Genomic DNA, 26,723 nt, shown 5'->3' with positions numbered 1-26,723 from the left:
GTGCAGTGATCGGTAAGCTGCTCTGACAGCTGATGCTTAAAGTTAGTGAGGAAGATTTAACACAGCATAGGGTTCACCTTCTCTCATGGAGCGGTCACAGTGCAGTGGAAGGTTACAGTACACTCACCGTTTGTCTGTCCACTTTATGCAACGCCTAGCTAGTATCTAAGTGTGATGATACCACTCACAAGTTATGGTCCACATAACTTGTGAGTGGTCTGTTACCATTACAATTAACAGTCCACCTCCCTCAAGGGTTACACCCCAGCCCACAGCCCAGGGTTCCAGATATTTGACCTGCTTTTGAGTTGAGCCACATCTGTTATCAACGTGACCAATAAAGGCCCAGGTGGAGTTATCTGCTGCCACCTTCCCTATACACCCCCATCTCTGTAATGAACTGCTTGTTTTCCATGTGTGTGAAATGCACCGTTGGAATGTGACTGTGAGTGTGTGTTGAGTGTGTGTGTCAGTGTGTGTGTGTGTGTGTGTGTGTGTGTGTGTGTGTGTGTGTGTGTGTGTGTGTGTGTGTGTGTGTGTGTGTGTGTGTGTGTGTGTGTGTGTATACCAAATTGTGCTTTTAAGATCAGTAACTATTTTGTTAAGTTATGTTGCATTCACCACCCTTTTCCTCTACTGTTTTTCTGTTTCTGTTCTGTTTTTCTATGCTCAGTTTCTCTCTGTTAAGTTGTTGTCTGGTTTAGGTTCAGCACTACTGCTGCTTTAAGCTCTGTCTCAATGAGTTGTGCAGGCCGCCTAAGTAACATTACTATCACAGAGCATCTGAGCCCGCTCCACTTCACCAGATCTGAGGAGGCCAACCTGAGCCAATTAGGAGCAGGAAGAGGGGCTACTGTCCTCCCTTCAGTGGCCCTGCCCTCTCCACTGCGCTTTGATCTCCAACACGCTACACACAGGCAGAGCCTTCAACTCTCTCTGTCTATAATGGATGACAAGGCTAGTCCAATTATTACAATCTGGTTTCATCTCGGGGTAATCAGATGAAGGAAGGAGGTAATGAATGAGCCCCCACATCTTCCCTAAAAGCATCCAAAAGATGTTGCTTCATTCAATTCAGCCCAATTCAGATATAAATTGTTTTCAATTCATTTCAAATGAAATATGAGTGAGTGTAATATGTCGTTTATGGATGTACAGTACCAGTCAAAAGTTTGGACACAACTACTGCTTCAAGGGTTTTTCTTTTTTTTATGGAATCATGGAGTAACCAAAAAAGTGTTAAACAAATCAAAATACATTTTAGATTTTAGATTCTTCAAAGTAGCCACCGTTTGCCTTGATGACAGCTTGGCACACTTGTCATTCTCTCAACCAGCCTGGAATGCTTTTCCAACAGTCTTGAAGGAGTTCCCACATATGCTGAGCACTTGTTGGCTGCTTTTCTTTCACTCTTCAGTCCAACTCATCCCAAACCATCTCAATTGGGTTGAGGTCGGGTGATTGTGGAGGCCAGGTCATCTGATGCAGCACTCCATCACTCTCCTTGGTCAAATAGCCCTTACACAGCCAGGAGGTGTGTTTTGTGTCATTGTCCTGTTGAAAAACAAACGATAGTCCCACTAAGTGCAAACCAGATGGGATGGCGTATCGCTGCAGAATGCTGTGGCAGGTAGCCATGCTGGTTAAATGTGCCTTGAATTATAAATGAATCACTGACTGTGTCACCAGCAAAGCACGCCTACACCATCACACCTCCTCCTCCATGCTTCACTGGGGGAACCACACATGCGTAGATCATCCGTTCACCTACTCCGCCTCTCACAAAGACACGGCGGTTGGAACCAAAAATCGCAAATCTGGACTCATCAGACCAAGAGACAGATTTCCACCGGTCTAATGTCCATTGCTTGTGTTTCATGGCCCAAGCAAGTCTCTTCTTCTTATTGGTGTCCTCCAGTAGTGGTTTCTTTGCAGCTATTCGACCATGAAGGCCTGATTCATGCAGTCTCCTCTGAACAGTTGATGTTGAGATGTGTCTGTTTCTTGAACTCTGTGAAGCATTTATTTTGGCTGCAATCTGAGGTGCAGTTAACTCTAATGAACTTACCCTCTGCAGCAAAGGTAACTCTGGGTCTTCCTTTCCTATGGCGGTCCTCATGAGAGCCAGTTTCATCATAGCGCTTGATGGTATTTGTCACTGCACTTGAAGAAACTTTCAAAGTTCTAGAAATTTTCCGTATTGACTGACCTTCATGTCTTAAAGTAAAGATATTGTATATCAATCTAGTCTTTGTATTAAATGTTTAAATAACATTGTGGCAAAAAGTTCAACTCATCGATTTTTTTGTGTGTTGCTCCAGGACCTCCGCGGGTGGCTGAGAGGGTGGCCCATAGACAGTCAGTGCACCTGGCGAGTTCCATCAAGCTGCCATGCCCTGTTGAAGGAGACCCGCCACCCCTCATCATGTGGACCAAAGACGGCCGCAACATCCACAGCGGCTGGACCCGCTTCCGCATCCTCCGCCTGGGCCTGAAGATCAAGGAAGTGGAGGTTGAGGATGCTGGAACATACATCTGCAAAGCCACCAACGGCTTTGGCAGCGTCAGCATCAACTATACCCTCATTGTCATTGGTAAGTAGAAAGGTGTCTTGCGGTTAGGGCTGTGGCGGTGACCGCCACACCGGCAGTCATGAGTCATGAAGGCAGTGAAATTCCACATGACCGTTTAGTCACGGTAATTAGGCTTCTCCAAGCTCTAATGCTGCTGCTGGTCATTAGTAGCCTACCAAATTTGCTAACTGCCTGGTACTCAGCACTCTATTGTCACTCTAATCACTCTGACATCTGTTGTTGTTTTAGCTGATCAGCTGTTGCTGTCTCACCCGTTGTTGTCTAGCTAGCTCTCCCAATCAACAGCTGTGATTACTTTGTGCCTCGCTGTATGTCTCTCTCAAATGTCAACATGCCTTGTATACTGTTGTTTAGGTTAGTTATCATTGTTTTAGTTTACAATGGAGCCCCTAGTTCCACTCATCATACCTCTGATGCCTCCTTTGTCCCACCTCCCACACATGCGGTGACCTCACCCATTATAACCAGCATGTCCAGAGATACAACCTCTCTCATCATCACTCAGTGCCTGGGCTTACCTCCGCTGTACCCGCACCCCACCATACCCCTGTCTGCACATTATGCCCTGAATTCTACCACGCCCAGAAATCTGCTCCTTTTATTCTTTGTCCCCAACGCTCTAGGCCAGCGGTCCCCAACCTTTTTTGGGCCACGGACCGGTTTAATGTCAGACAATATTTTCACACCTTTAAGGTGTGGCGGATAAATACACAAAATAAAATGATATGACCGGCATAAATACTGTGGTATTTTTTAAATATAATAATAAACGTGAATCCACTGTGTACTCATATGCAACTTTATTAGCAGCGTCCTCGTAACATCGCACCAACAACATAACATGAGTAACATCCTCTCTGCCCCCTAACACTCTCTGGTCGCTATGGTAACGTTTAAACATGCCATAAAAATAAGATACAACACAAAAACAAACATAAAGTGCATGAAAAATACAACTCACCAGCCCTGAGCTTGTTTCTCTGCAACGAGACGGCCCCATCTAGGGGTAATGGGAGACAATGACACCCGAAGTGTGTTGCTTATGTCCAGTCTACTCCGTAATTTTGTTTTGGTTGCTGTCACTGCAGAAAATCCCGCTTCACACAAATAGGATGTCGGAAATGGCAAGAGGGTTTTCAGTGCTGTTGTGGCGATCTCAGGGTATTCTGCCGTGACTTTAATCCAGAACACCGGCAGAGTTGTTGTCTCAAACATACTTTTAAGGCCGCCGCCATTTGCAATCTCCAGCAGTTGATCTTCTTCTTGCATAGACATGCTGGATTCACCTGGTTTGTTGACAAATGGGTCACGGATCCATTCCTTGGCAGTTCGTGGGTCTTTTGTGGTTGGGAAGTAGCGCTCAAACTCTTTTAAAAGCAAAGACAGGTGATCGTGCACCAGCTGGGACAATGAAGGCTCGGGCTCAGTCTCTTCCAAAATCCCCGCGAATGTTTGAAACATGTCAAATATACCTTTAAAGTAGCTGCTTTAAATGCAGCTACTTTAAGACAGTTGTCATTTTCCCCTGAAGTGAACGATTGAGTTCATTGAGCAGGTTGAATATGTCGCACAAGTAAGCGAGTTTTGCGACCCATTCCTCGTCACTGAAATGTGCTGCCAGCGGTGACTTTTTTTCTGAGAGAAATCTCTGCAGCGGCTCTCGTAATTCTAACACTCTGGCCAGCGATCTCCCTCGGGATAACCATCTTATTTCTGTGTATAAGAGAAGGTGTCTGTGCTCCGCGTTCATCTCCTCACAAAGCTGCTCGAACAGGCACAAGTTAAGTGCGTGTGCTTTGATGTGGTTAATAACTTTAATGACATCATTCAATACGCTGTTAAGTTCCGGTGGTATTTTTCGGCTAGCCAGCATTTCCCTGTGAATGACACAAGTGAGTCATAGACGGATGTAACAGAGGGAATCCGATCATTTTTCAAAATAAACATCGTTCAGACTCAGATAATAAAAAATGTAAAAAAATAAAAAATATATAAAAATAAAACGGAAATAATGTAAGTTATTTATTCTTTCTCTGCGGCCCGGGTGTTCGAGACCGCTGCTCTAGGCGACCAGTTTTGATAGCCTTTAGCCATACCCTCATCCTACTCCTCCTCTGTTCCTCGGGTGATGTGGAGGTAAACCCAGGCCCTGCGTGTCCCCAGGCTCCCTCATTTGTTGACTTCTGTGATCAAAAAAGCTTTGGTTTCATGTATGTCAACATCAGAAGCCTCCTCCCTAAGTTTGTTTTACTCACTGCTTTAGCACACTCCGCCAACCCTGATGTCCTTGCCGTGTCTGAATCCGGGCTTTGGAAGGCCACCAAAAATTCTGAGATTTCCATACCCAACTGCAACTTTTTCCATCAAGATAGAACTGCCAAAGGGGGAGGAGTTGCAATCTACTGCAGAGATAGCCTGCAAAGTTCTGTCATACTTTCCAGGTCTATACCCAAACAGTTCGAACTTCTAATTTTAAAAATGAATCTTTCCAGAAATAAGTCTCTCACTGTTGCCGCCTGCTATCGACCCCCCTCCGCTCCCAGCTGTGCCCTGGACACCATTTGGGAATTGATTGCCCCCCATCTAGCCTCAGAGTTCATTCTGTTAGGTGACATAAACTGGGATATGCTTAACACCCCGGCAGTCCTACAATCTAAGCTAGATGCCCTCAATCTCACACAAATCATCAAGGAACCCACCAGGTACAACCCTAAATCCGTAAACATGGGCACCCTCATAGACATTATCCTGACCAACTTGCCCTCCAAATACACCTCTGCTGTTTTCAATCAGGATCTCAGCGATCACTGCCTCATTGCATGTATCCGCTATGGGTCTGCTGTCAAACGACCACCCCTCATCACTGTCAAACGCTCCCTAAAACACTTCTGCGAGCAGGCCTTTCTAATCGACCTGGCCCGGGTATCCTGGAAGGATATTGACCTCATCCCGTCAGTCGAGGATGCCTGGTCATTCTTTAAAAGTAATTTCCTCACCATTTTAGATAAGCATGCCCCGTTCAAAAAATGCAGAACTAAGAACAGATATAGCCCTTGGTTCACTCCAGACCTGACTGCCCTTAACCAACACAAAAACATCCTGTGGCGGACTGCAATAGCATCGAAAAGTCCCCGCGATATGCAACTGTTCAGGGAAGTCAGGAACCAATACACGCAGTCAGTCAGGAAAGCAAAGGCTAGGTTTTTCAAGCAGAAATTTGCATCCTGTAGCTCTAACTCCAAAAAGTTTTGGGACACTGTAAAGTCCATGGAGAACAAGAGCACCTCTCCCAGCTGCTCACTGCACTGAAGCTAGGTAACACGGTCACCACCGATAAATCCATGATAACCGAAAATTTCAATAAGCATTTCTCAATGGCTGGCCATGCCTTCCTCCTGGCTACTCCAAGCCCGGCCAACAGATCCCCCCGCAGCTACTCGCCCAAGCCTCCCCAGCTTCTCCTTCACCCAAATCCAGATAGCAGATGTTCTGAAAGAGCTGCAAAACCTGGACCCGTACAAATCAGCTGGGCTAGACAATCTGGACCCTCTCTTTTTACAACTATCCGCCGCCATTGTTGCAACCCCTATTACCAGCCTGTTCAACCTCTCTTTCGTATCGTCTGAGATCCCTAAAGATTGGAAAGCTGCCGCGGTCATCCCCCTCTTCAAAGGGGGTGACACCCTAGACCCAAACTGTTACAGACCTATTTCCATCCTGCCCTGCCTATCTAAAGTCTTTGAAAGCCAAGTTAATAAACATATCACTGACCATTTCGAATCCCACCGTACCTTCTCCACTGTGCAATCCGGTTTCCGAGCCGATCACGAGTGCACCTCAGCCACGCTCAAGGTACTAAACAATATCATAACCGCCATCGATAAAAGACAGTACTGTGCAGCCGTCTTCATCGACCTGGCCAAGGCTTTCAACTCTGTCAATCACCGTATTCTTATCGGCAGTCTAAATAGCCTTGGATTTTCTAATGACTGCCTCGCCTGGTTCACCAACTACTTTGCAGACAGAGTTCAATGTGTCAAATCGGAGGGCATGTTGTCCGGACCTCTGGCAGTCTCTATAGGGTTCCACAGGGTTCAATTCTCGGGCCGACTCTTTCCTCTGCATATATCAATTATGTCGCTCTTGCTGCGGGCGATTCCCTGATCCACCTCTACGCAGACGACACCATTCTGTATACGTCTGGCCCTTCCTTGGACACTGTGCTAACAAACCTCCAAACGAGCTTCAATGCCATAAAACACTCATTCCGTGGCCTCCAACTGCTCTTAAACGCTAGTAAAACCAAATGCATGCTTTTCAACCGTTCCCTGCCCGCACCTGCCCGCCCGGCTAGCATCACCACCCTGGTCGGTTCCGACCTAGAATATGTGGACAACTATAAATACCTAGGTGTCTGGTTAGACTGTAAACTCTCCTTCCAGACTCATATTAAACATCTCCAATCCAAAATCAAATCTAGAATCGGATTTCTATTTTGCAACAAAGCCTCCTTCACTCACGCCGCCAAACTTACCCTAGTAAAACTGACTATCCTACCGATCCTCGACTTCGGCGATGTCATCTACAAAATAGCTTCCATTACTCTACTCAGCAAACTGGATGCAGTCTATCACAGTGCCCTCAGTTTTGTTACCAAATCACCTTATACCACCCACCACTGCAACCTGTATGCTCTAGTCGGCTGGCCCTCGCTACATATTCATCGCCAGACACACTGGCTCCAGGTCATCTATAAGTCTACGCTAGGTAAAGCTCCGCCTTATCTCAGTTCACTGGTCACGATAACAACACCCACCCGTAGCACACGTTCCAGCAGGTATATCTCACTGATCATCCCCAAAGCCAACACCTCATTTGGCCGCCTTTCCTTCCAGTTCTCTGCTGCCAGTGACTGGAATGAATTGCAAAAATCCCTGAAGCTGGAGACGTTTATTTCCCTCACCAACTTTAAACATCAGCTACCTGAGCTGCTAACCGATCGCTGCAGCTGTACATAGTCCATCTGTAAATTACCCACCCAATCTACCTACCTCATCCACATACTGTTTTTATTTTATTTACTTTTCTGCTCTTTTGCACACCAGTATTTCTACTTGCACATCATCATATGGTCATTTATCATTCCAGTGTTAATCTGCTAAATTGTAATTATTCGCTCCTATGGTCTATTTATTGCCTACCTCCTCATGCCTTTTGCACACATTGTATATAGACTTTTTTTTTTCTACTGTGTCATTGACTTGTTTATTGTGTTATTGGATGGTTTACTGTTTACTCCATGTGTAACTCTGTGTTGTTGTCTGTGTCACACTGCTTTGCTTTATCTTGGCCAGGTCACAGTTGTAAATGAGAACTTGTTCTCAACTAGCCTACCTGGTTAAATAAAGGTGAAATATATATTTTTTTTTAAACATTAATGCAAATGTGTTGGAAAATCTAATCAAACACTTAATGAGAGCCCACGAGCTCATGTTGAGGAACATTTCAATAGGCTATGGAATTGTGTGAAACAGAGTGATGGCCTCTACTAAAAAGAGGAGGATCAGCTTGCTGTAGGCTAGGCCTACTATATTTATTTCTCAACTTTCCTAATATTAAGCACATTGCTTATATTTACAATGGGAGTAGAGCCTGCCGGGCTGGCATGAAAATTAACCGCGGGTAAAAGCATTCTCCATTTGCTATTTAAGTCCATAGATGACATGTTTCGATACAGGTGCATGATAATGGTTCATTCTAAATCAAAACAAATTCCACACATATATTATTTAGTATATTGTCACGATCGTCGTAAAGAGCGGACCAAGGTGCAGCGTGAGTTGAATTCCACATAATTTTAATCCACAGTGAAACAACAAAAACAACAAAACATCCAACGACCATGAAGTACAGCACGCACATAGGCACTAACTGAAACAATATCCTACAAAGCAGGTCAGAGAAAGGGCTTCCTAAATATGACCCCCAATTATAGGCAACGATTACCAGCTGCCTCTAATTGGGAACCATACAACTCACCAACATAGAAATAGAATGACTAGAATACCCCCCTAGTCATGCTCTGACCTCAACACCATAGAAAACCAAGGGCTCTCTATGGTCAGGGCGTGACATATATGTAAAAAAACAGATTAAATCAAGAATATTCTGATGGGTGACAATATTATTTTATCACTTGTGAATTATATATTGTCCCTTGTGAATGATGCCCAGTATAAGAAACAATGCCTTTTTTTGCGACTTTTTCAAATCATAGTAGCACACCTCATGTAGCCTAGCCCACAGGCCTATATGTTTTATTAAGATTTATATCACAACTAAAGTGGCCAAATACATTTTTAAAATTAAGCACATTAATCCACTTTACAAGGGATGTAGAGCCTAACTGGTATACATAAGCAGCACGTGAGTTTCAAGTTTGAGGAAGATAATTTTCACCTAAAAATGCACCTTTATAATAAAAGCATTACATGCATAATTGCGTTTGCAGTCACTTTTGATAATGGTGTTTTCCGCTAATGGAACATTCACGCTTAAAGCCTACTATCATGTGCGCATTGCTGCGCTTATAATGTGAAGAAATAGTCTAATAGTTTATCAACATTTTAAGCTAAACGTTCTGATCTGTTGCGTCAGCCACATTGTGTAAAAAAGTTTTTTTGATGCTAGTGGTTGTATTAATTTGGGATCTATCGCATCCCACAACTGTCCCAGACTATGTTTGCAATATTTATTTCTCACACAGAATAAAATAGGTAAACTTTTGTACTATGGGGGATAGTAGATTGACATAGGCTAGTGCTTTTGCTGTTCGTTAGGCGTACTCATCTTGTTGGCTGACGAAAAGTAAATGTGGACCGTTCTTCCAATATCTTCAATATGCACATCGGAATTGGATAAGGACTCGCGCAGTTGCGTCCCCGATGTGTCTGTCTTCACTTGTAGCCTGTGAGAAAGACCCGATCACGTGATGAAGCACGCAGCACTCAGGGAAAAGGGCACAATGGCCACTGGTCGCAAAAGGCATGGATTTTTTTTAGGGTGCATTACGGTCACACAAAGGGAATGCCGCCATGAAATTCTAGAGATTATCAAGTGCTTGTCAAGTTGTGAATGAGTGACTGATGTAGTGTGTACAGCCTGCGCAAAAAAACAAAGCAGAGCTCATGCCTTTCAAGCAACTTTTTTCAAATCATCATTAAAGTCACATCATGCAGCCTTACAATGAATTAAAAATCAAAACATATAGCCCAACGTTTGTAGAACAACTAAAGTTACATTAACAACTCTATATTAAGCATATAGGAATAACTATTTCTTTGTTAACCTCTCAACACAGAATAGCCGCATGTGCGCACTCCCTCAAAGCGTTTGGAGAAAATATTTGTTAAATTGTATTCTTCATAATATAAAATAATACCAAGGAATACGAAGAAAATCTTGTCTGCTAAGTGAACTAGTGTAGCCCACAGCAATTTATCATAGCCAGATCAGGACCTAACATAAGGACAACTCAGAGTATGCTACTCTGATCTTCTGAAATAGACTACATTTTCTTCATATCATGCTTCTTTAGACCTGTCTAAAATAAATTATGGATTTGTTGTGAAGGTGTAGGCTATATTGCATGGATTTATTTGACTTTTTAAAATGTAGATGATCCAAAGGTCAGCATGAGTAGCTTTTAGGCTGTGTGGAAGCCAGGAGATGCTAAATGTGTTTATCACTGTCAATTACCATGAGACCGACAGTTATTTGCTTGACAATCACTGGCTGACGAAATGTAGTTTGCCAAGTATTACCATTCATAGTGAAATCACTTTTAATATGACGCTACCCAGAAACCATGCATATGACTCAGACTGTGCCATCATCTTTCAAAGGAAGTGTTTGAAAGTCAGTCACTTATCGTTTCCTCTCAGGTCAAGATCTTGTCGATTTGCAGATGTTAAAAGACAACACCATGCACCATGGAGTCATGGCTTTGAAATAAGGGGATTTAGGAAGGGGGATTGTAGTTGATACCCTCCTCTCCTATATCTGTTATATCATTCACCACTTAAGCCCAAAGTCAACAGAGAGAATGGGATATTGTTTCATACTACATCATCCTCTGTGACTCAAGCGGATCTTAACTTCTTCCCTTTCCCCAGGCTAAGCTGTGGTTTGTCAAAGCAGGGGCTCCTTAACTTGGAATTGTCCAACAAGAAACATATTCCCCTTAACATTAACCTATTAAGCCTCATAAAGCTTATAAGAGGACATGATGGTCTCATGTGCAAGAGACATACTTGTAACTCTCAGTCAAGTCAAGCAACTGTACAGTACAGTTTACTCTGTGCTAGAGTAGAGTGTGATGAATGAGAGGACTGGAGTGTGATAGCACTGTTTAGTTTAATTAAGATGCCTAATTAGGTCCAGAGCCTCCTGCAGGGGAGGGGGGTGGATGGCAGGGGCCGACTGGAGGAGCTGCTTCATGGTCTTGTGATCAAATCAAATTGTATTAGTCGCGTACACAGATTTTCAGATGTTATCACTGGTGCTTTGAAATGCTTGTGTTTCTAGCTGCAGCAATGTAATAATACCAAGCAAAAGAACTAAGAAAAAACACAATAATCCCGAAAAATAAAAAAATTAAGAAATTAAGAAATATCAGAACGAGCAATGTCAGAGAACGGAATATAAATATATATACATATAATGGTGTGTAAAGACAGTATGGACAGTATATGAATAGAAAAGGTGTGTACAGCAGTAGTTATATACTGTAGGATGAGCCATCACTAGAATGCGTAAAACAGTATGTAAACATTATTAAAGTGACCAGTGTTCAATTACTCTATAGGGCAGTACCGCGTGGTAGCTGGCTAGAACAGCGACTAAGGTGATGGCTTTTCAAACTGGCCTTGTTTTGGGGTAGAACCCTAATCACATAGATCAGACCAGGACAACAGAAAGTAAAGAGAATGGTGTCCGTTGTGTAGCGTAGTATCATAGGGTCGGGATGCAGATCTGGGGAAGTGTTATTCTAACAAAGTTATTTTGGCTCACGTTAAAGATGAAGTTGACTGAGAGGTCAGAGAGAGGGTAGATCTGTTGATTGTCTCCCGAGTGGCGCAGCGGTCTAAGGCATTACTACAGACCCGGGTTCGATCCTAGGCTGTGTCACAGCCGGCCATGACCGGGAGACCCATGAGGCGGCTTACAATTGGCCCAGCGTCGTCCGGGTTAGGGGAAGGTTTGGCCCGCCGGGATTACCTTGTCCCATCGTGATCTAGCGACTCCTTGTGGCGGGCCGGGGCACCTGCAAGCTGACAACGGTCGCCAGCTGGACGGTGTTTCCTCCGACACATTGGTGCGGCTGGCTTCCGGGTTAAGTGAGCAGTGTGTCAAGAAGCAGTGTGGTTTGGCAGGATCGTGTTTCGGAGGACACATGGCTCTCAACCTTCGCCTCTCCCGAGTCCGTTGGAGAGTTGCAGCAATGAGAAGATTGTAACTACCAATTGGATATCACAAAATTGGGGAGAAAAAGGGGTAAAAGTACCCCTTCCCCCCAAAATATGTTTTATCTGTTGACTGTTCCTGGACAATAAAAATAGATTTATAGACACACACCAAGAGGAGGAATGTCAAAATTCACACTAGAGCTGTATTTCATGAAAGTCATGGTTTCATGGTTGTCTATGACTGTACTTACATTATTTTACTGTACATGTAAAATAAGAGCACTACTTTTGGCAGACATTTATCGAATGTGCAAAGTTTCAGGTTGCCCACATGATTTACAGTGGATCATGCTAAGTTCAGAACAATCTATATGATTGCAGAGTACAGCACCATTTGTATAAATCAGGTCAATGTATCCAAATGATAGATAGCATCTCTCTCTCTCTCCTTACCAGGGTTGGGTAGGATACTTTCTAAATGTAATCCATTACAGTTACTAGTTAGCCTACTTATCCAAAATTGTAATCAGTAATTACCCAAACTCAGTAACGTAATCGGATTACTTTCCGTTACTTTTGGATTACTTTTCCCTTAAGAGGCATTTGAAGGAAACAAGAAGGATCCATCAAACGCATTTGGTGTGTTATCATAGTTGTCTCTGATTTGTGGTCAGACTTGCTCAGGGAGAACAAACAAACTTACTTTCAATGCTGAATTAAATGTCATTGAGAAAACAGAAAGGTGTCATAGTGTATTGTTTTGCAAACATCCTTTCTGAATTTAAAAGTAATCCAAGAAGTAATCATCTAGTTTTTAAACAGTATCTGTAACCTGATTACAATATTTTTTGCTGGTAATGTAACTGATTACAGTTAAAGTTTTTTGTAATCAGATTACTCTCCAACCCTGCTGCTTACGTACTGTAGTAGTGTTTGTAACTCAAAACTGATTTATCGAGCTTGGCGTCTGCAGTTTGATGAAATGAAAAGTATTTAGGCTTTCAGTAGTGCTGAAACAGGGGGAGGTTTATAAGATAAGTTCAACATGCCTGCTTGTATTACTATCTACTCCCACACAGGACAGAGATGTCTCTTTAAAAGTTCAAAGGCATTTCTTTTTCTTGAGGGATACTGTTTTCTCATGTGTATTTTATTAAACTGAACACCATTATTTTCACCCTCTCAGATCTCCACCACAAACTGTTTGGGCTCGCTCTTAAGCCTGATGGAGTTGGTTCTGTTTTTCTTTCCCACTGTTTGTGGTGAATGCGTGACAACCCAACACCAGTCTCTCAGCAGTCATTCCACATCTCTGTTTTGTAAGACCACAGAGACCTCCCCCTCGCTCTCCTCTCTCTCTCTCTCCTTGCCGTTCTCTAATCCATCATTCCAGCCAGGGACTGGCACACATCACCAGTTTGTTTGTTTTTATAATAGTCCTATCAGGCGTGCAGTGCAGTCAGAGGCTTTTTTGGCTACGGAGATTAGGGGAGACTCATTTTAAAACATTTACAGGACGGAAGTCATACATTGGGAGAACTGACAGCCTAAAAACGGTAGAATGGTCCATAATTATTGTGAGCGGAACATTTCCAATCAATGGTGAAATTATTGTACCTCTTGATGTACCTAATTGTTAGACATTTTAATAGTGTTTTGTATATAGTTCAATGCCTGGTGGAGAAGGCTGGTAGACTTCTCAGAGAGATGATTTATTTGAAGTGTTGTAAATGGGAGGTGTAATACTGGCTAGCTTCCAGCATAGCTCTGCAAACAGCATCCATCATTTGAGTGGATTCTTTTTACTGGAGCTCAAAAAGAGTGCTGTTCAATATCCTGGCTGGCTTTGAAGCTCAAGGCCCGTAGTGCACAACACACTTTTTAATCAGGACAGAAAGAGAGAAGGGCAGGGAGGAGAAGGAGAGGGTGAGTAGGGGAGAAACAATGGGATAGAGGTATAAGAAAGAAATGGTAGATGTGGAAGGAAGAAAGAGAGAAAATAGTGAGAGTAAGAAAAGGGGGTGGTCCTGGTGATATAAGGGTGTTTCTCCATCCAGCCGCGGGTATAGAAGCAATCCTTCTGCCAATCAGCCTGTCCTCCCCTGAGCTATCCCAAGAATCTGGTCAGCCAGTGCAACATGGCGCCTCCTCAATCCCCCTAGCTGGCTGTTTGTGCCCTGTTTGGGATGGTCTCCTGACAACTGATTCCCACCCGACCCTCCTAAACTCCCCCCCCCCCACCCTCACCCCTCCTGCTGGTGGACTGGAATAGATAGGGACATGACTGCCACACTGACAGACAGACAGATACATGATCTACACTGATCCGTTTTTTTTACAATTAGCATGGTGTAAAGTTTATATTGTAACACAGTGTTGACACAGCACAGACCATGTAAACAGAAAGAGGATCATGGTAGCCTTCATTTCTACATGGATACTTTAAATCTCTATAGTACAGTGGTAGTGATAGTAGAAGTGCTGTAGTGGAAGTGATAGTACAGACTTTGTTGACTGTCCAGTTACACTGCATTATGTGTGGCTGATAACATGTGGTGGTTGTTTGATGATGTAGTGATGATGTAAGGCCACTACTCATTACTTTCTCTGGACATTAGAATGTCCCCAACTACATCTGAAGCTCATTGTGACCCACAGAATGATGGGGCATTTTCCTGAGATTCAGTTGAAGCTCAAGGCCAGGGGAGTGAGAGTGCCGTATTTCCTTTGGCTGGATTTGTGAATGAAGAGGAGAGAAAGAAGTGAGGGCACCAGACCCAGTGGTACAGTAGGCTAGAGAGACAGTTTCATTGGATTCTTTGGTTGTTGTTAGCCGTTTACTTTGCCTGTCTTCCCAACATTATGTCTGAATGTGTCTGGGTACGTGGGTGCGTGGGTGTTTGCCTTTCCCTTCCATCTCTAAATATACAAATGTGCTGTGTTTATTTAGAAGTTATATTCCATTTTGGTAATACAATTGGAATACAAAGTAGTCTACATGTTTTATCGCTTGAAAGTTGTGTCCTGCAGAATCCGAGTGGATTGCTGTTCTTAGTTACTCTTTGATGAGGGAGGATAGGGCCCCTCTCAAGGAGAGAGAGAGGGTACAGAAAGGATTGACAGGGAGGCATGCAAGTCCTCTCCTTTTACTGATAATTGTATTTTTCAGTATTCCAACAATAACAATTATGTAGCAGCACTGAGATGTCCTGCCTTCCCCCAGTCTGCAGGTCCAGGGAGCCAACATTGTGTAAAGACAATAGCAGCCTAGGATAGTAGTTTAGACCCAGACTTATAAAGGGTACCATTGTTCCTAAGGACCTCCAGAAAATAGAGAGGAAAGGAACAAAAAAAACGTGAAAAGAAAATCCGGGCAGCGTGGGACCGTGTTCTGTTTGGATTGGGAAGTTCAGGAACCAGGAGGAATGTGGAGAACCCAAGTGAGCAGCAGAGAAATATATCTTCCAATGGAGGCTGTTTTTTAAAGGGAATGGGTTATTATAGTTGGCCAGTTTAAGCCCTTCAAATAGTCATGACATCATGACTGGGCCTTGTGCTGGAGGTGGCAGACAATGGAAGTTTTGTGCCCAGAGAACCATAGACAGCTTTGGGGGGTTTGGGGAAAGTCGGAGGGTGCCTGGAGTGGGGGGTTAGGAGACACATCTGGTCTCTTTACCTGCCCCATTCAAACGCAGAGTGTGCGCCAAACTGGATTTGGACAAATTTTACTGGAGGCTACACTGGGTTCAGGCTCTGTACAAGGTGTATGGCAGTGTTTCCCAAACTAGGGGTCGCCTGATTTGAAAATGAGGTCGCGAGAGAAACTCTGAAATAAAATAAAAAAACTTGTGCTTGGTTCATAGAAGCCTGTAACCTCCGGTAGCCGCTAGATGTGGTTATAATAAACAGAGCGGTTTCAGTTTTCTTCCTACAAATGTTGCTCTATCTTTTGAACTGTTTAAGCTACAAAATATTATGACGCCATCACTTAGGAACACATATCCCATTGGGCACAGACTTCAGTTCAACGTTTAGTTTTGATTTACATTTGGTTGAGTTGTCAGCTAACGTGAATTCAACGTGAAATCAACAAAACAATTCACCATGTCATAGGATTTAAGTTAAAAGTTGTGTGAAAAAAAGACGAAATCCCCTTACGTTGATGACTTTTTGCTAATCCAATTAGTTTTCCACGTTGATTCAATGTCATCACATTGATTTTTGGGGTTGAAATGACATGGAAACAACGTTGATTAATTATTTTTTACCCCAGTGGCATGTGTCTTCTGTTTCCCTCTACAATGCCCACAAGCCGTGCAGGACTCAGTAGACCAGGCACTAAATCCGACTGGGGGAAAAAGAATATCAACATGTTATTGCCTGATGGTCTTCACAACTTCCCAATACCTTTCTGATGCATTTCAGTCACTTCAAACCATACTGTCTTCAGATTGAAATACAGTCAAAAGTACTGTCGGATTGATTTACAATAGACTGTCATAGCCCCAATTAAAAAAATAAATAATGGCCGTTGATTACATCACTTTTTTTTACATGGTGGTGTTAGGTATGCATAAATGGCTGTAAGGGAGTCAGGCGCAGGAGAGCAGATATTGGGTAGCAAACGGAGCCTTTTATTTAGGCAAACCAAAAACACACGGCACAACGAACACGAAATACAATACGGGTTGACATAACCCAGCGCAACCAGTCTAACGTGTGCATACATGAAACAATAAACAATCCCACACAAAGACATGGGGGGGAACAGAGGGTTAAATACACAAGTGATTGGGGGGATTGAAACCAGGTGTGAGGAAAACAAGACAAAACAAATGGAAAATGAAAAGTGGATCGATGATGGCTAGAAGATCGGCGACGCCGACCGCCAAGAGCTGCCCGAAAAGGAGAGGACCCGACCTCGGCGGAAGTCGTGACAGGTGGGGTCGCACATTTTTGTTAAATATCAAAATGGGGTTGTGGGCAAAAAGTTAGGGAACCCCTGGTGTATGACAATAGAACATATATTTTATATTTATTTATGAAATGTACATATAAGACGTATTTTCTAAGTACTGAGTAACACATTCACTTAATTTAATTTATGAAATGTGTTTGACGTCACTATCAGAATTGTATAGTGGATACTTCAGAATGTGAAGCTTTAGAAAGTAGGCAACGTTAGAACTGACAAGCTCAGTGCTGGTATATTGGAAAATATTTGAAACTTGGGAATGGCTCTACTAGCATGAAGTGATTCAGTGCAGTAGTTGCATGTGTAATCTATCTATATGACACCCTGCTCTGCTTTGGTTGAACTTCTATAATTTGTCATAATGTTTGGTATTCTGAGGAATGGTAGTAGTTGGCAAGGAACTTGATACATTCCATAAATTCATCAATGTCTACCTCATGAAGTGGATATGCATTACAAATTATCTATTATGTTTCATTGATAATATTTTCACTAAGCCGTGTCTTAGCTCCACCACATGAAGTCAGTCAGTCAATGACATCAACTCCACAGCTGTCTCCCAGAGCTGCACTTATGAAAACTGATCATATTACTCCCAAATGTTACAGCGTGTGACCTTAGCATGTACCCCCTCAGTGTATCCTATCTATAAATGCTAAATTTACTCAGATGGAGCCAAGCGTGTTTTACTGTGCTTGTTTGGCTGGGGGCCATGTGTCACAAGGGTTGTCGAAAGGGGACCAAGGCGCAGCATGTAAAGTGCTCATATTTCCTTTATTAAAGAAAACACTTAGACCAAAATAACAAAAACTACAGCCAACAGTTCCGTAAGGTACACTGACAAAACGGCAAACAACTACCCACCCAAAACAACCACCTGTCACGCCCTGACCACTCTACTATGGAAAAGGACCTCTTCCAAGGGTCAGGACGTGACAGTACCCCCCCCAAAGGTGCAGACCCCGACTGCACCCAAACAAAAAACAACAAAAACAACCCCAAACACAAAGGGAGGGAAGGGAGGGTGACAAACGTCTATGGCGGCTCATGTGCTACACCCAGACCCTTCCTCTCCCTCCGATCCTCCAGCAACGGAGGTGGCTCCAGCTCAGGGCGTAACCCCCGTTCCGCCCGCAGATCCCTCCGCTTCTGTAACACAGGCCTGTGGATCACTATCGGAGGAATCAGACTGTAGATCATTACCGGAAGCTCTGTGCTGTAGACCACCGCTGGAGGTTCTGACCTACAGGCCGCTGCTGGAGGATCTGGGCTGCAGGCCGCTGCTGGAGGATCTGGGCTGCAGGCCGCCGCTGAAGGCTCTGGGCTGTGGACCGTCGCTGGAGGCTCCGGGCTGTGGACCGTCGCTGGAGGCTCCGGGCTGTGGAGCGTCGCTGGAGGCTCCAAGCTGAGGAGCGTCGCTGGAGGCTCCAAGCTGAGGAGCGTCGCTGGAGGCTCCAAGCTGAGGAGCGTCGCTGGAGGAAGAGTGCGAGGAGCAGGCACAGGACGTACTGGGCCATCGTGGCACACTGGAGGGAGAGTGCACGGAGTAGGCACAGGGTACACTGGGCCTTGGAGGCACACTGGAGGTCTGGCACTTAGGGCTGGCACAACCCGTCCTGGCTCAATGTTGACACTAGCCCGGCAAGGGCGGGAAGCTGGAATAGGCCGCACTGGGTTGAGCTGACGAACTGGGGTTACTGTGCGTAGAGCTGGAGCAGGATAACCTGGGCAGAGGAGACGCACCGGAGACCAGGAACACTGAGCCGGCTCACTCCTTCCTGGCTGAATGCCAACTCTAGCACGGCAGCGGTAAGGAGCTTGCACCGAGCGCACCGGGCTGTGAGTGCGCCTGGGTGACACCGTGCGCACCACCGCATCACACGGTGCTTCTACAGTCACTCGCTCCCCACGGTAAGCACGGGAGTTAGCTCAGGTCTTAACCTCGCCTTCGCCAATCTACCCGTTTGCCCCCCCAAAAAATGTTTTGCCGCTGCCTCTCGGCCTCCAGTTTCTTGCCTAGCCGTTCCTCCCAGTATCGCCGTTCCGCCCTCGCTGCCTCTATCTCCTCCGGCGGGCGGCGATATTCTCCCGGCCTTGTCCACGGTCCTGCCCCATCTAAGATCTCTTCCCAGGTCCACTCCTCTGAGCCATACTGCTTGTTCCCGCTCATCCTCCTGGAGAATGCACGCTGCTTGGTCCGTTGGTGGTGGGTAGTTCTGTCACAAGGGTCGTCGAAAGGGGACCAAGGCGCAGCGTGTGAAGTGCTCATTTTTCCTTTATTAGAAAACACTTAGACCAAAATAGCAAAAACGACAGCCAACAGTTCCGTAAGGTTCACTGACAAAATGGAAAACAACTACCCACCCAAAACAACCACCTGTCACGCCCTGACTACTCTACTATGGAAAATGACCTCTTCCAAGGGTCAGGGCGTGACACTATGTAACGCCCTGGCCATAGAGAGGGGTTTTTTGTTATTTCTTTTGGTTAGGCCAGGGTGTTACATTGGGTGGGCGTTCTATGTTCCTTTTTCTATGTTTTTGTATTTCTTTGTTTTGGGCCAAGTAGTGTTCCTAATCAGAGGCAGCTGTCTATCCTTGTCTCTGATTAGGAATCATACTTAGGCAGCCTGTTTTCCTTTGGGGTTTTGTGGGTAGTTGTTTCTGTTGTGTGGTTTGCACCGACAGAACTGTTGGTGTTCGTTTGTGTCTTATGTTCAAGTGTTTTGTATTATTAAAATTCAATATGAACACTCACCACCCTGCATCTTGGTCCCCTCTTTCAGATGATCGTTACACACCATGTTAATGAAAATGTAAAAAGTGTGAAACAAAAAGCATTGAATTCAACTGAAACATTTTTCCACTGCTTGTTACGAAAAAAGATTGCAGTCAGTGTGCAGTATAACCGCAGTGCACTGCAGTATAACTGCAATTAAAGTGCAGTATAACTGCAGTATGCTGAAAATACTGCATCCAAAATAACACCGTTTTTTTTTACTGCAGTAATTTGCAGTGTAACATCAGTTAGAGTTCAGTTCAAAATACCACAGTCGACTGCAGTTTTTACTGCAGTTTCAAAACGGCAATCTTTTTTTGTAAGGGAATACTCATAAGCCTCATAATTGTGTCCTGAGTTAGAGGAGAGGTGAATCTGACTAACAACGAGTGTCTACTCCATAAAACAACGTATTTGATAGTGTTCAGCTTTGAATGTGAATTAATTATATAAACCGCTTTGAAATAACAAAGAAAAACACCCCTCTGAGATCAGAACTGGAAGGTCACTCCAGTTGATGTTAGCCCAAATGGCGACAGAAGTCTTTCAAGTTTAACACTAGTGAAATCCTAATAGGCTTACTTCATAATCTCTTTCATCACCCTCTGTTAAGGCCGCCAAGGCCTTTCCTGTGTGAGTATTGGGCATAACTTTTATGCCATGTTCAATTATATGTTGCATCTTTCCTTTGCAATGGTAAAATATAAATGTTCTGTTCCCTTTCCCCTACAGATGACTCTGGTGTTGATAAGACTGGGCCAGGGGTCCCTGGTGGGGTGGAGTCAGAGTATGACCCTTACCACCTATCAGGAAAACTAGGTAAGATCATAAAAAAAGCAACATCACTGAAGTTATTTGCATTAGATTGAGTCTTATTTTATGATTCTGTTATCCATCTCTGCAAAGTAGTAAACCCAAAACTCTCTTTCCTCTTTTTCCAAAAGTGCGTCCCCGCTTCACACAGCCTGCTAAAATGAGGAAACGGGTGATTGCCCGCCCAGTGGGGAGCTCTGTGCGGCTGAAGTGTACAGCCAGCGGTAACCCTCGGCCAGACCTTGTGTGGCTGAAGGACGACAGGCCCCTGACGGAGCGCGAGGTTGGCGAGGTACGCCAGAAGAAGTGGACTCTGAGCCTGAGGAACCTGACCCCGGAGAACAGCGGCAGGTACACCTGCAGAATCTCCAACCAAGCCGGAGAGATCAACGCCACCTACAAAGTGGAGGTCATACGTAAGTATCATACAGTCACAGAGGCCTGAGTTATAAATACACTTAACGAATCAGTCCAAGATCTCATAGCTAATGTATGAGGTAGACTCCTCGGGAAAGAACCATAAAATACTGTATTATATACTGTATCACAGTCCTGCAGACTGAGTTCTATGGACATTGTGATAATGATAAATGTTGGCTATCATGGGTGGAAACTCAATGTGAACGTTGATACAATTGCCACGTAATCATAGTAACGTCGGGTCTGGATTTGAGGAGGAACCATAATCTTTTGGAGATCCTTGCTCTCTGATCAACCTTCGTCAGACGGCTGCGTTTGATCAGTAAGTCTTACTCATATCCCTACTCCATGGATGAATGTGCTTGTCTAATCATGTACGTATATGAGAAGCATATTGAGAAGGCAGGTCTGAGAATGAGGGTTGTGTTCTAGTGTGTGGGGGGAGGAGGAGGGGGCTGCTCAACCACAAGCCCCTCCAATCTTGAGCTAATTAGGATCCAGCTGTCTGCCAGCCCCCCACCCCCCTGAACCCCTCCTCCCCCTGAGATGTGTGTCCTGTACAACCAGGAGCAGAGACAGAGGAAACTAATCACACATACTTCTTGTGTTACATGTGGTATTTCTCTCTCTCCGTCTCTCTCTGTTACAATTACAAGTCCTAAGCCTGAGGCCAATAACTGCCATTACGCTGGTACATGCAGAGAGTCAGCCTTGTTGAAATTTGGAATAGTTGTGACAGTTCGTCCATTATGTCTCTCTGCAGAGCGGACCAACTCCAAACCCATCTTGACGGGCACTCACCCGGTCAACACCACAGTGGACTATGGGGGGACTACCTCATTCCAGTGCAAAGTGAGGAGCGACGTCAAACCGGTCATCCAGTGGCTCAAGCGTGTGGAGTCCAACGAGGAGAGTCGGTACAACTCCACCATCGAGGTGGGCGACCATCGCTTCATGGTGCTGCCCACGGGAGAGGTGTGGTCACGCCCTGATGGCTCCTACCTCAACAAGCTGCTCATCACTCGTGCCAAGGAGGAGGATGCTGGCATGTACATCTGTCTGGGTGCCAACACCATGGGCTACAGTTTCCGCAGTGCTTTCCTCACCGTGCTGCCAGGTAAGACCAGAGCCAGGCTGCCAGCCGTCTAGTACATCATTACCTTTAACCTGGCCTCCCAACAATCCAAATTTCAAAACCTTCCCCATCACGTACAGTTGTGGCCAAAAGTTTTGAGAATGACACAAATATTAATTTCCACAAAGTTTGCTGCTTCAGTGTCTTTAGATATTTTTGTCAGATGTTACTATGGAATACTGAAGTATAATTACAAGCATTTCATAAGTGTCAAAGGCTTTTATTGACAATTACATGAAGTTGATGCAAAGAGTCAATATTTGCAGTGTTGACCCTTCTTTTTCAAGACCTCTGCAATCCGCCCTGGCATACTGTCAATTAACTTCTGGGCCACATCCTGACTGACGGCAGCCCATTCTTGCATAATCAATGCTTGGAGTTTGTCAGAATTTGTGGGTTTTTGTTTCTCCACCCGCCTCTTGAGGATTGACCACAAGTTCTCAATGGGATTAAGGTCTGGGGAGTTTCCTGGCCATGGACCCAAAATATTCATGTTTTGTTCCCCGAGCCACTTAGCAAGGTGCTCTATCATGCTGGAAAAGGCATTGTTCGTCACCAAACTGTTCCTGGATGGTTGGGAGAAGTTGCTCTCGGAGGATGTGTTGGTACCATTCTTTATTCATGGTTGTGTTCTTAGGCAAAATTGTGAGTGAGCCCACTCCCTTGGCTGAGAAGCAACCCCACACATGAATGGTCTCAGGATGCTTTACTGTTGGCATGACACAGGACTGATGGTAGCGCTCACCTTGTCTACTCAGGACAAGCTTTTTTCCGGATGCCCCAAACAATCGGAAAGGGGATTCATCAGATAATTTTTTTTTTACCACAGTCCTCAGCAGTCCAATCCCTGTACCTTTTGCAGAATATCAGTCTGTCCCTGATGTTTCCTGGAGAGAAGTGGCTTCTTTGCTGCCCTTCTTGACACCAGGCCATCCTCCAAAAGTCTTCGCCTCACTGTGCGTGCAGATGCACTCACACCTGCCTGCTGCCATTCCTGAGCAAGCTCTGTACTGGTGGTGCCCCGATCCCGCAGCTGAATCAACTTTAGGAGACGGTCCTGGCGCTTGCTGGATTTTCTTGGGGGCCCTGAAGCCTTCTTCACAACAATTGAACCGCTCTCTTTGAAGTTCTTGATGATCCGATAAATGGTTGATTTAGGTGCAATCTTACTGGCAGCAATATCCTTGCCTGTGAAGCCCTTTTTGTTCAAAGCAATGATGACGGCACGTGCAGTTAACCATGGTTGACAGAGGAAGAACAAGCACCACTTGTCACGTTCGTTTGTAGAAATGGACCAAGGTGCAGCGTGGTAGGCGTACATTTTACTTTTATTAAAAATGACACCGGAAAAAACAACAAAATACAAAAACGAACGTAAAGCTATATGCAGTGCAGAAAGCAACTATACACAAACAAGATCCCACAATCTAAGGTGGGAAAAAGGTCTGCCTAAGTATGATCCCCAATCAGAGACAACGACAAACAGCTGCCTCTGATTAGGAACCATACTAGGCCAACAAAGAAATAGAAACATAGATTTCCCACCCTAGTCACACCCTGACCTAACTAAATAGAGAATAAAAGGGATCTCTAAGGTCAGGGCGTGACACCACCCTCCTTTTGAAGCTTCCAGTCTGTTATTCGAACTCAATCAGCATGACAGAGTGATCTCCAGCCTTGTCCTCGTCAACACTCACACCTGTGTTAACGAGAGAATCACTGACATGATGTCAGCTGGTGTAACGCCCTGGCCATAGAGAGGGGTTTTTGTTCTTTATTTTGGTTAGGGCAGGGTGTTACATTGGGTGGGCGTTCTATGTTCATTTTTCTATGTTTTTGTATTTCTTTGTTTTGGGCCGTGTGTGGCTCCCAATCAGGCACAGCTGTAGTGTAGTTTGTTGTTGCTGATTGGGAGTCACACATAAGTAGCCTGGTTTTCTTTTGGGTTTTTGTGGGTGATTGTTTTCTGTTTAGTGTGTAACCGGACAGAACTGTTGCTGGTCGTTTTGTTTATTTTGTAGTGTTCATGCGTTCCATTAAATATCTTGAAAGATGAACACATCCTCCGCTGCACCTTGGTCTCATTTTAACGACGGCCGTTACAGCTGGTCCTTTTGTGGCAGTGCTGAAATGCAGTGGAAATGTTTTTTTGGGGATTCAGTTCATTTGCATGGCAAAGAGGGACTTTGCAATTAATTGCAATTCATCTGATCACTCTTCATAACATTCTGGAGTATATGCAAATTGCCATCATACAAACTGAGGCAGCAGACTTTGTGAAAATTAATATTTGTGTCATTCTCAAAACTTTTGGCCATGACTGTACACACAAACTCCTTATATTGATCTTTCAAATGAGTACCTCTGCAACCTGAAACAAGCCATCCCAAACACACTGAGAATGCTGGTCATCAACTACAGCTCAGCTTTCAACACCATAGTCCCCTCTAAGATCATTAAGCTCAGGGTCCTGACTTCCTGACAGCCAGACGCCAGGTGGTGAGGGTAGGCAACATCTCTTCCGTCATGATGACTCTCAACACAGGGGCCCACCAGGGGGGTCAAAAGCTTAAACTTTCTCGGCATGTACATCATAGAGGACCGGGGAGAGGATGAATGAGCCAATTCGAAGATGGGGATGATGGTATGAATTTAGCCAGGACAACGGGGTTACCGCCCCTACTCTCACGATAAGTGCCATGGGACCAAAGAGAGTCAGGACAACCGTTTAACGTCCCATTTGAAAGACGGCACCCTACACAGGGCAATGTCCCCAATCACTGCCCTGGGGCATTGGGATATTTTTTTTAGATCAGAGGGAAGAGTGCCCCCTAATGGCCCTCCAATACCACTTTAAGCAGCATCTGGTCTCAACCAGAACCAACCCTGCTTCGCTTCGGAGGTAAGCCAGCAGTGGGATGCAGGGTTGTATGCTGCTAGCTCAGATCCTCAAGAAGTTCTACAGCTGTACCATCGAGAGCATCTTGACCAACTGCATCACTGCCTGGTATGGCAACTGCACCGTCCTCAACTATAAGGCTCTACAGAGGGTGATACGGATGGCTCAATGCATCACTGGGAGCAAGCTCCCTGCCCTCCAGGGCATATACACCAGGCGGTGTCTGAGAAAGGCCCGGGAGATTGTCAAGGACTCCAGTCACCCAAGCAACGGACTGTTCACTCTGTTACTATCTGGCAAGCGGTATCGGAGCATTGTATCTCGGAACAACAGGCTCCAAGACAGCTTCTACCACCAGGTCATCAGACAGCTGAATAGCTAACCCTAGCTGTCCACCTGCTTAGACCGGCATCTTAAAGACTACAGTGCATTTGGAAAGTATCCAAACCCCTTGACTTTTTCCACATTTTGTTACATTACATCCTTATTCTAAAGTGGATTAAATCGTTTTTCCCCCTCATCAAGCTATACACAATACCCCATAATGACAAAGGTTTTTAGACATTTTAGCAAATATGTAAAATAAAAAACAAAAAAAACTGAAATATCACATTTGCATATTCAGTATTCAGACCCTTTACTTTGGCAGCGATTACAGCCTTGAGTCTTTTTGGGTATGACGCTACAAGCTTGGCACACCTGTGTTTGGGGAGTTTCTCCTATTCTTCTCTGCAGATCCTCTCAAGCTCTGTCAGGTTGGATGGGGAGCGTTGCTGGACAGCTATTTTAAGGTTTCTCCAGAAATGTTTAATCGGGTTCAAGTCCGGGCTCCCGAAGCCACTCCTGCGTTTTCTTGGCTGTATGCTTAGGGTCGTTGTCCTGTTGGATGCTGCCACCACCATGCTTCACCATAGGGATGGTGCCAGGTTTCCTCCAGACGTGACGCTTGGCATTCAGGCGAAAGAGTTCAATCTTGGTTTCATCAGACCAGAGAATCTTGTTTCTCATGGTCTGAGAGTCCTTTAGGTGCCTTTTGGCAAACTGCAAGCGCGCAATCGTGTGCCTTTTACAGTGGCGTGGCTTCCGTCTGGACACTCTACCATAAAGATCTGATTGGTAGAGTGCTGTAGAGATGGTTGCCCTTCTGGAAGGTCCTCCCATCTCCACATAGGAACTCTGGAGCTCTGTCAGAGTGACCATCAGGTTCTTGGTCACCTCCCTGACCAAGGCCCTTCTACCCCGATTGCTCAGTTTGGCCAGGCGGCCAGCTCTAGGAAGAGTCTTGGTTGTTCCAAACTTCTTCCATGAAATAGTTATGGAGGTCACTGTCCTCTTGGGGACCTTCAATGCTGCAGAAATGTTTTGGTACCCTTCCCCAGATCTGTGCCTCGACACAATTCTGTCTTGGACCTCTATGGACATTTCCTTCAACCTCATGGCTTGGTTTTTGCTCTGACATGCACTGTCAAGTGTGGGACCTTATATAGACAGGTGTTTGCCTTTCCAAGTCATGTCCAATCAATTGAATTTACCACTGGTGGACTCCAATCAAGTTGTAGAAACATCTCAGGGATGATCAATGGTTACAGGATTCACCTGAGCTCAATTTCGAGTCTAATAGCAAAGGGTTTGAATACTTATG

General features: G+C 44.8%; 1 protein-coding gene across 2 annotated transcripts in view; it reads left to right on the top strand.

Annotated features, from left to right (window-relative positions):
- LOC115162256 (fibroblast growth factor receptor-like 1) overlaps window positions 1-26,723 on the top strand; it is a 63,033-nt gene that overhangs the window by 32,073 nt on the left and 4,237 nt on the right. For both annotated transcript variants that reach the window (XM_029713396.1, XM_029713398.1), the window contains 4 exons: window positions 2,322-2,594; window positions 20,547-20,633; window positions 20,759-21,043; window positions 21,811-22,164. In XM_029713396.1, coding sequence (XP_029569256.1) covers window positions 2,322-2,594; window positions 20,547-20,633; window positions 20,759-21,043; window positions 21,811-22,164 — 999 coding nt within the window. The remainder of the gene's footprint in view (window positions 1-2,321; window positions 2,595-20,546; window positions 20,634-20,758; window positions 21,044-21,810; window positions 22,165-26,723) is intronic.

This window comes from Salmo trutta, chromosome 25 (assembly GCF_901001165.1).
Source record: "Salmo trutta chromosome 25, fSalTru1.1, whole genome shotgun sequence".
Classification (NCBI taxonomy): domain Eukaryota; kingdom Metazoa; phylum Chordata; class Actinopteri; order Salmoniformes; family Salmonidae; genus Salmo; species Salmo trutta.
This window is presented reverse-complemented; position numbering and strand designations above follow the sequence as displayed.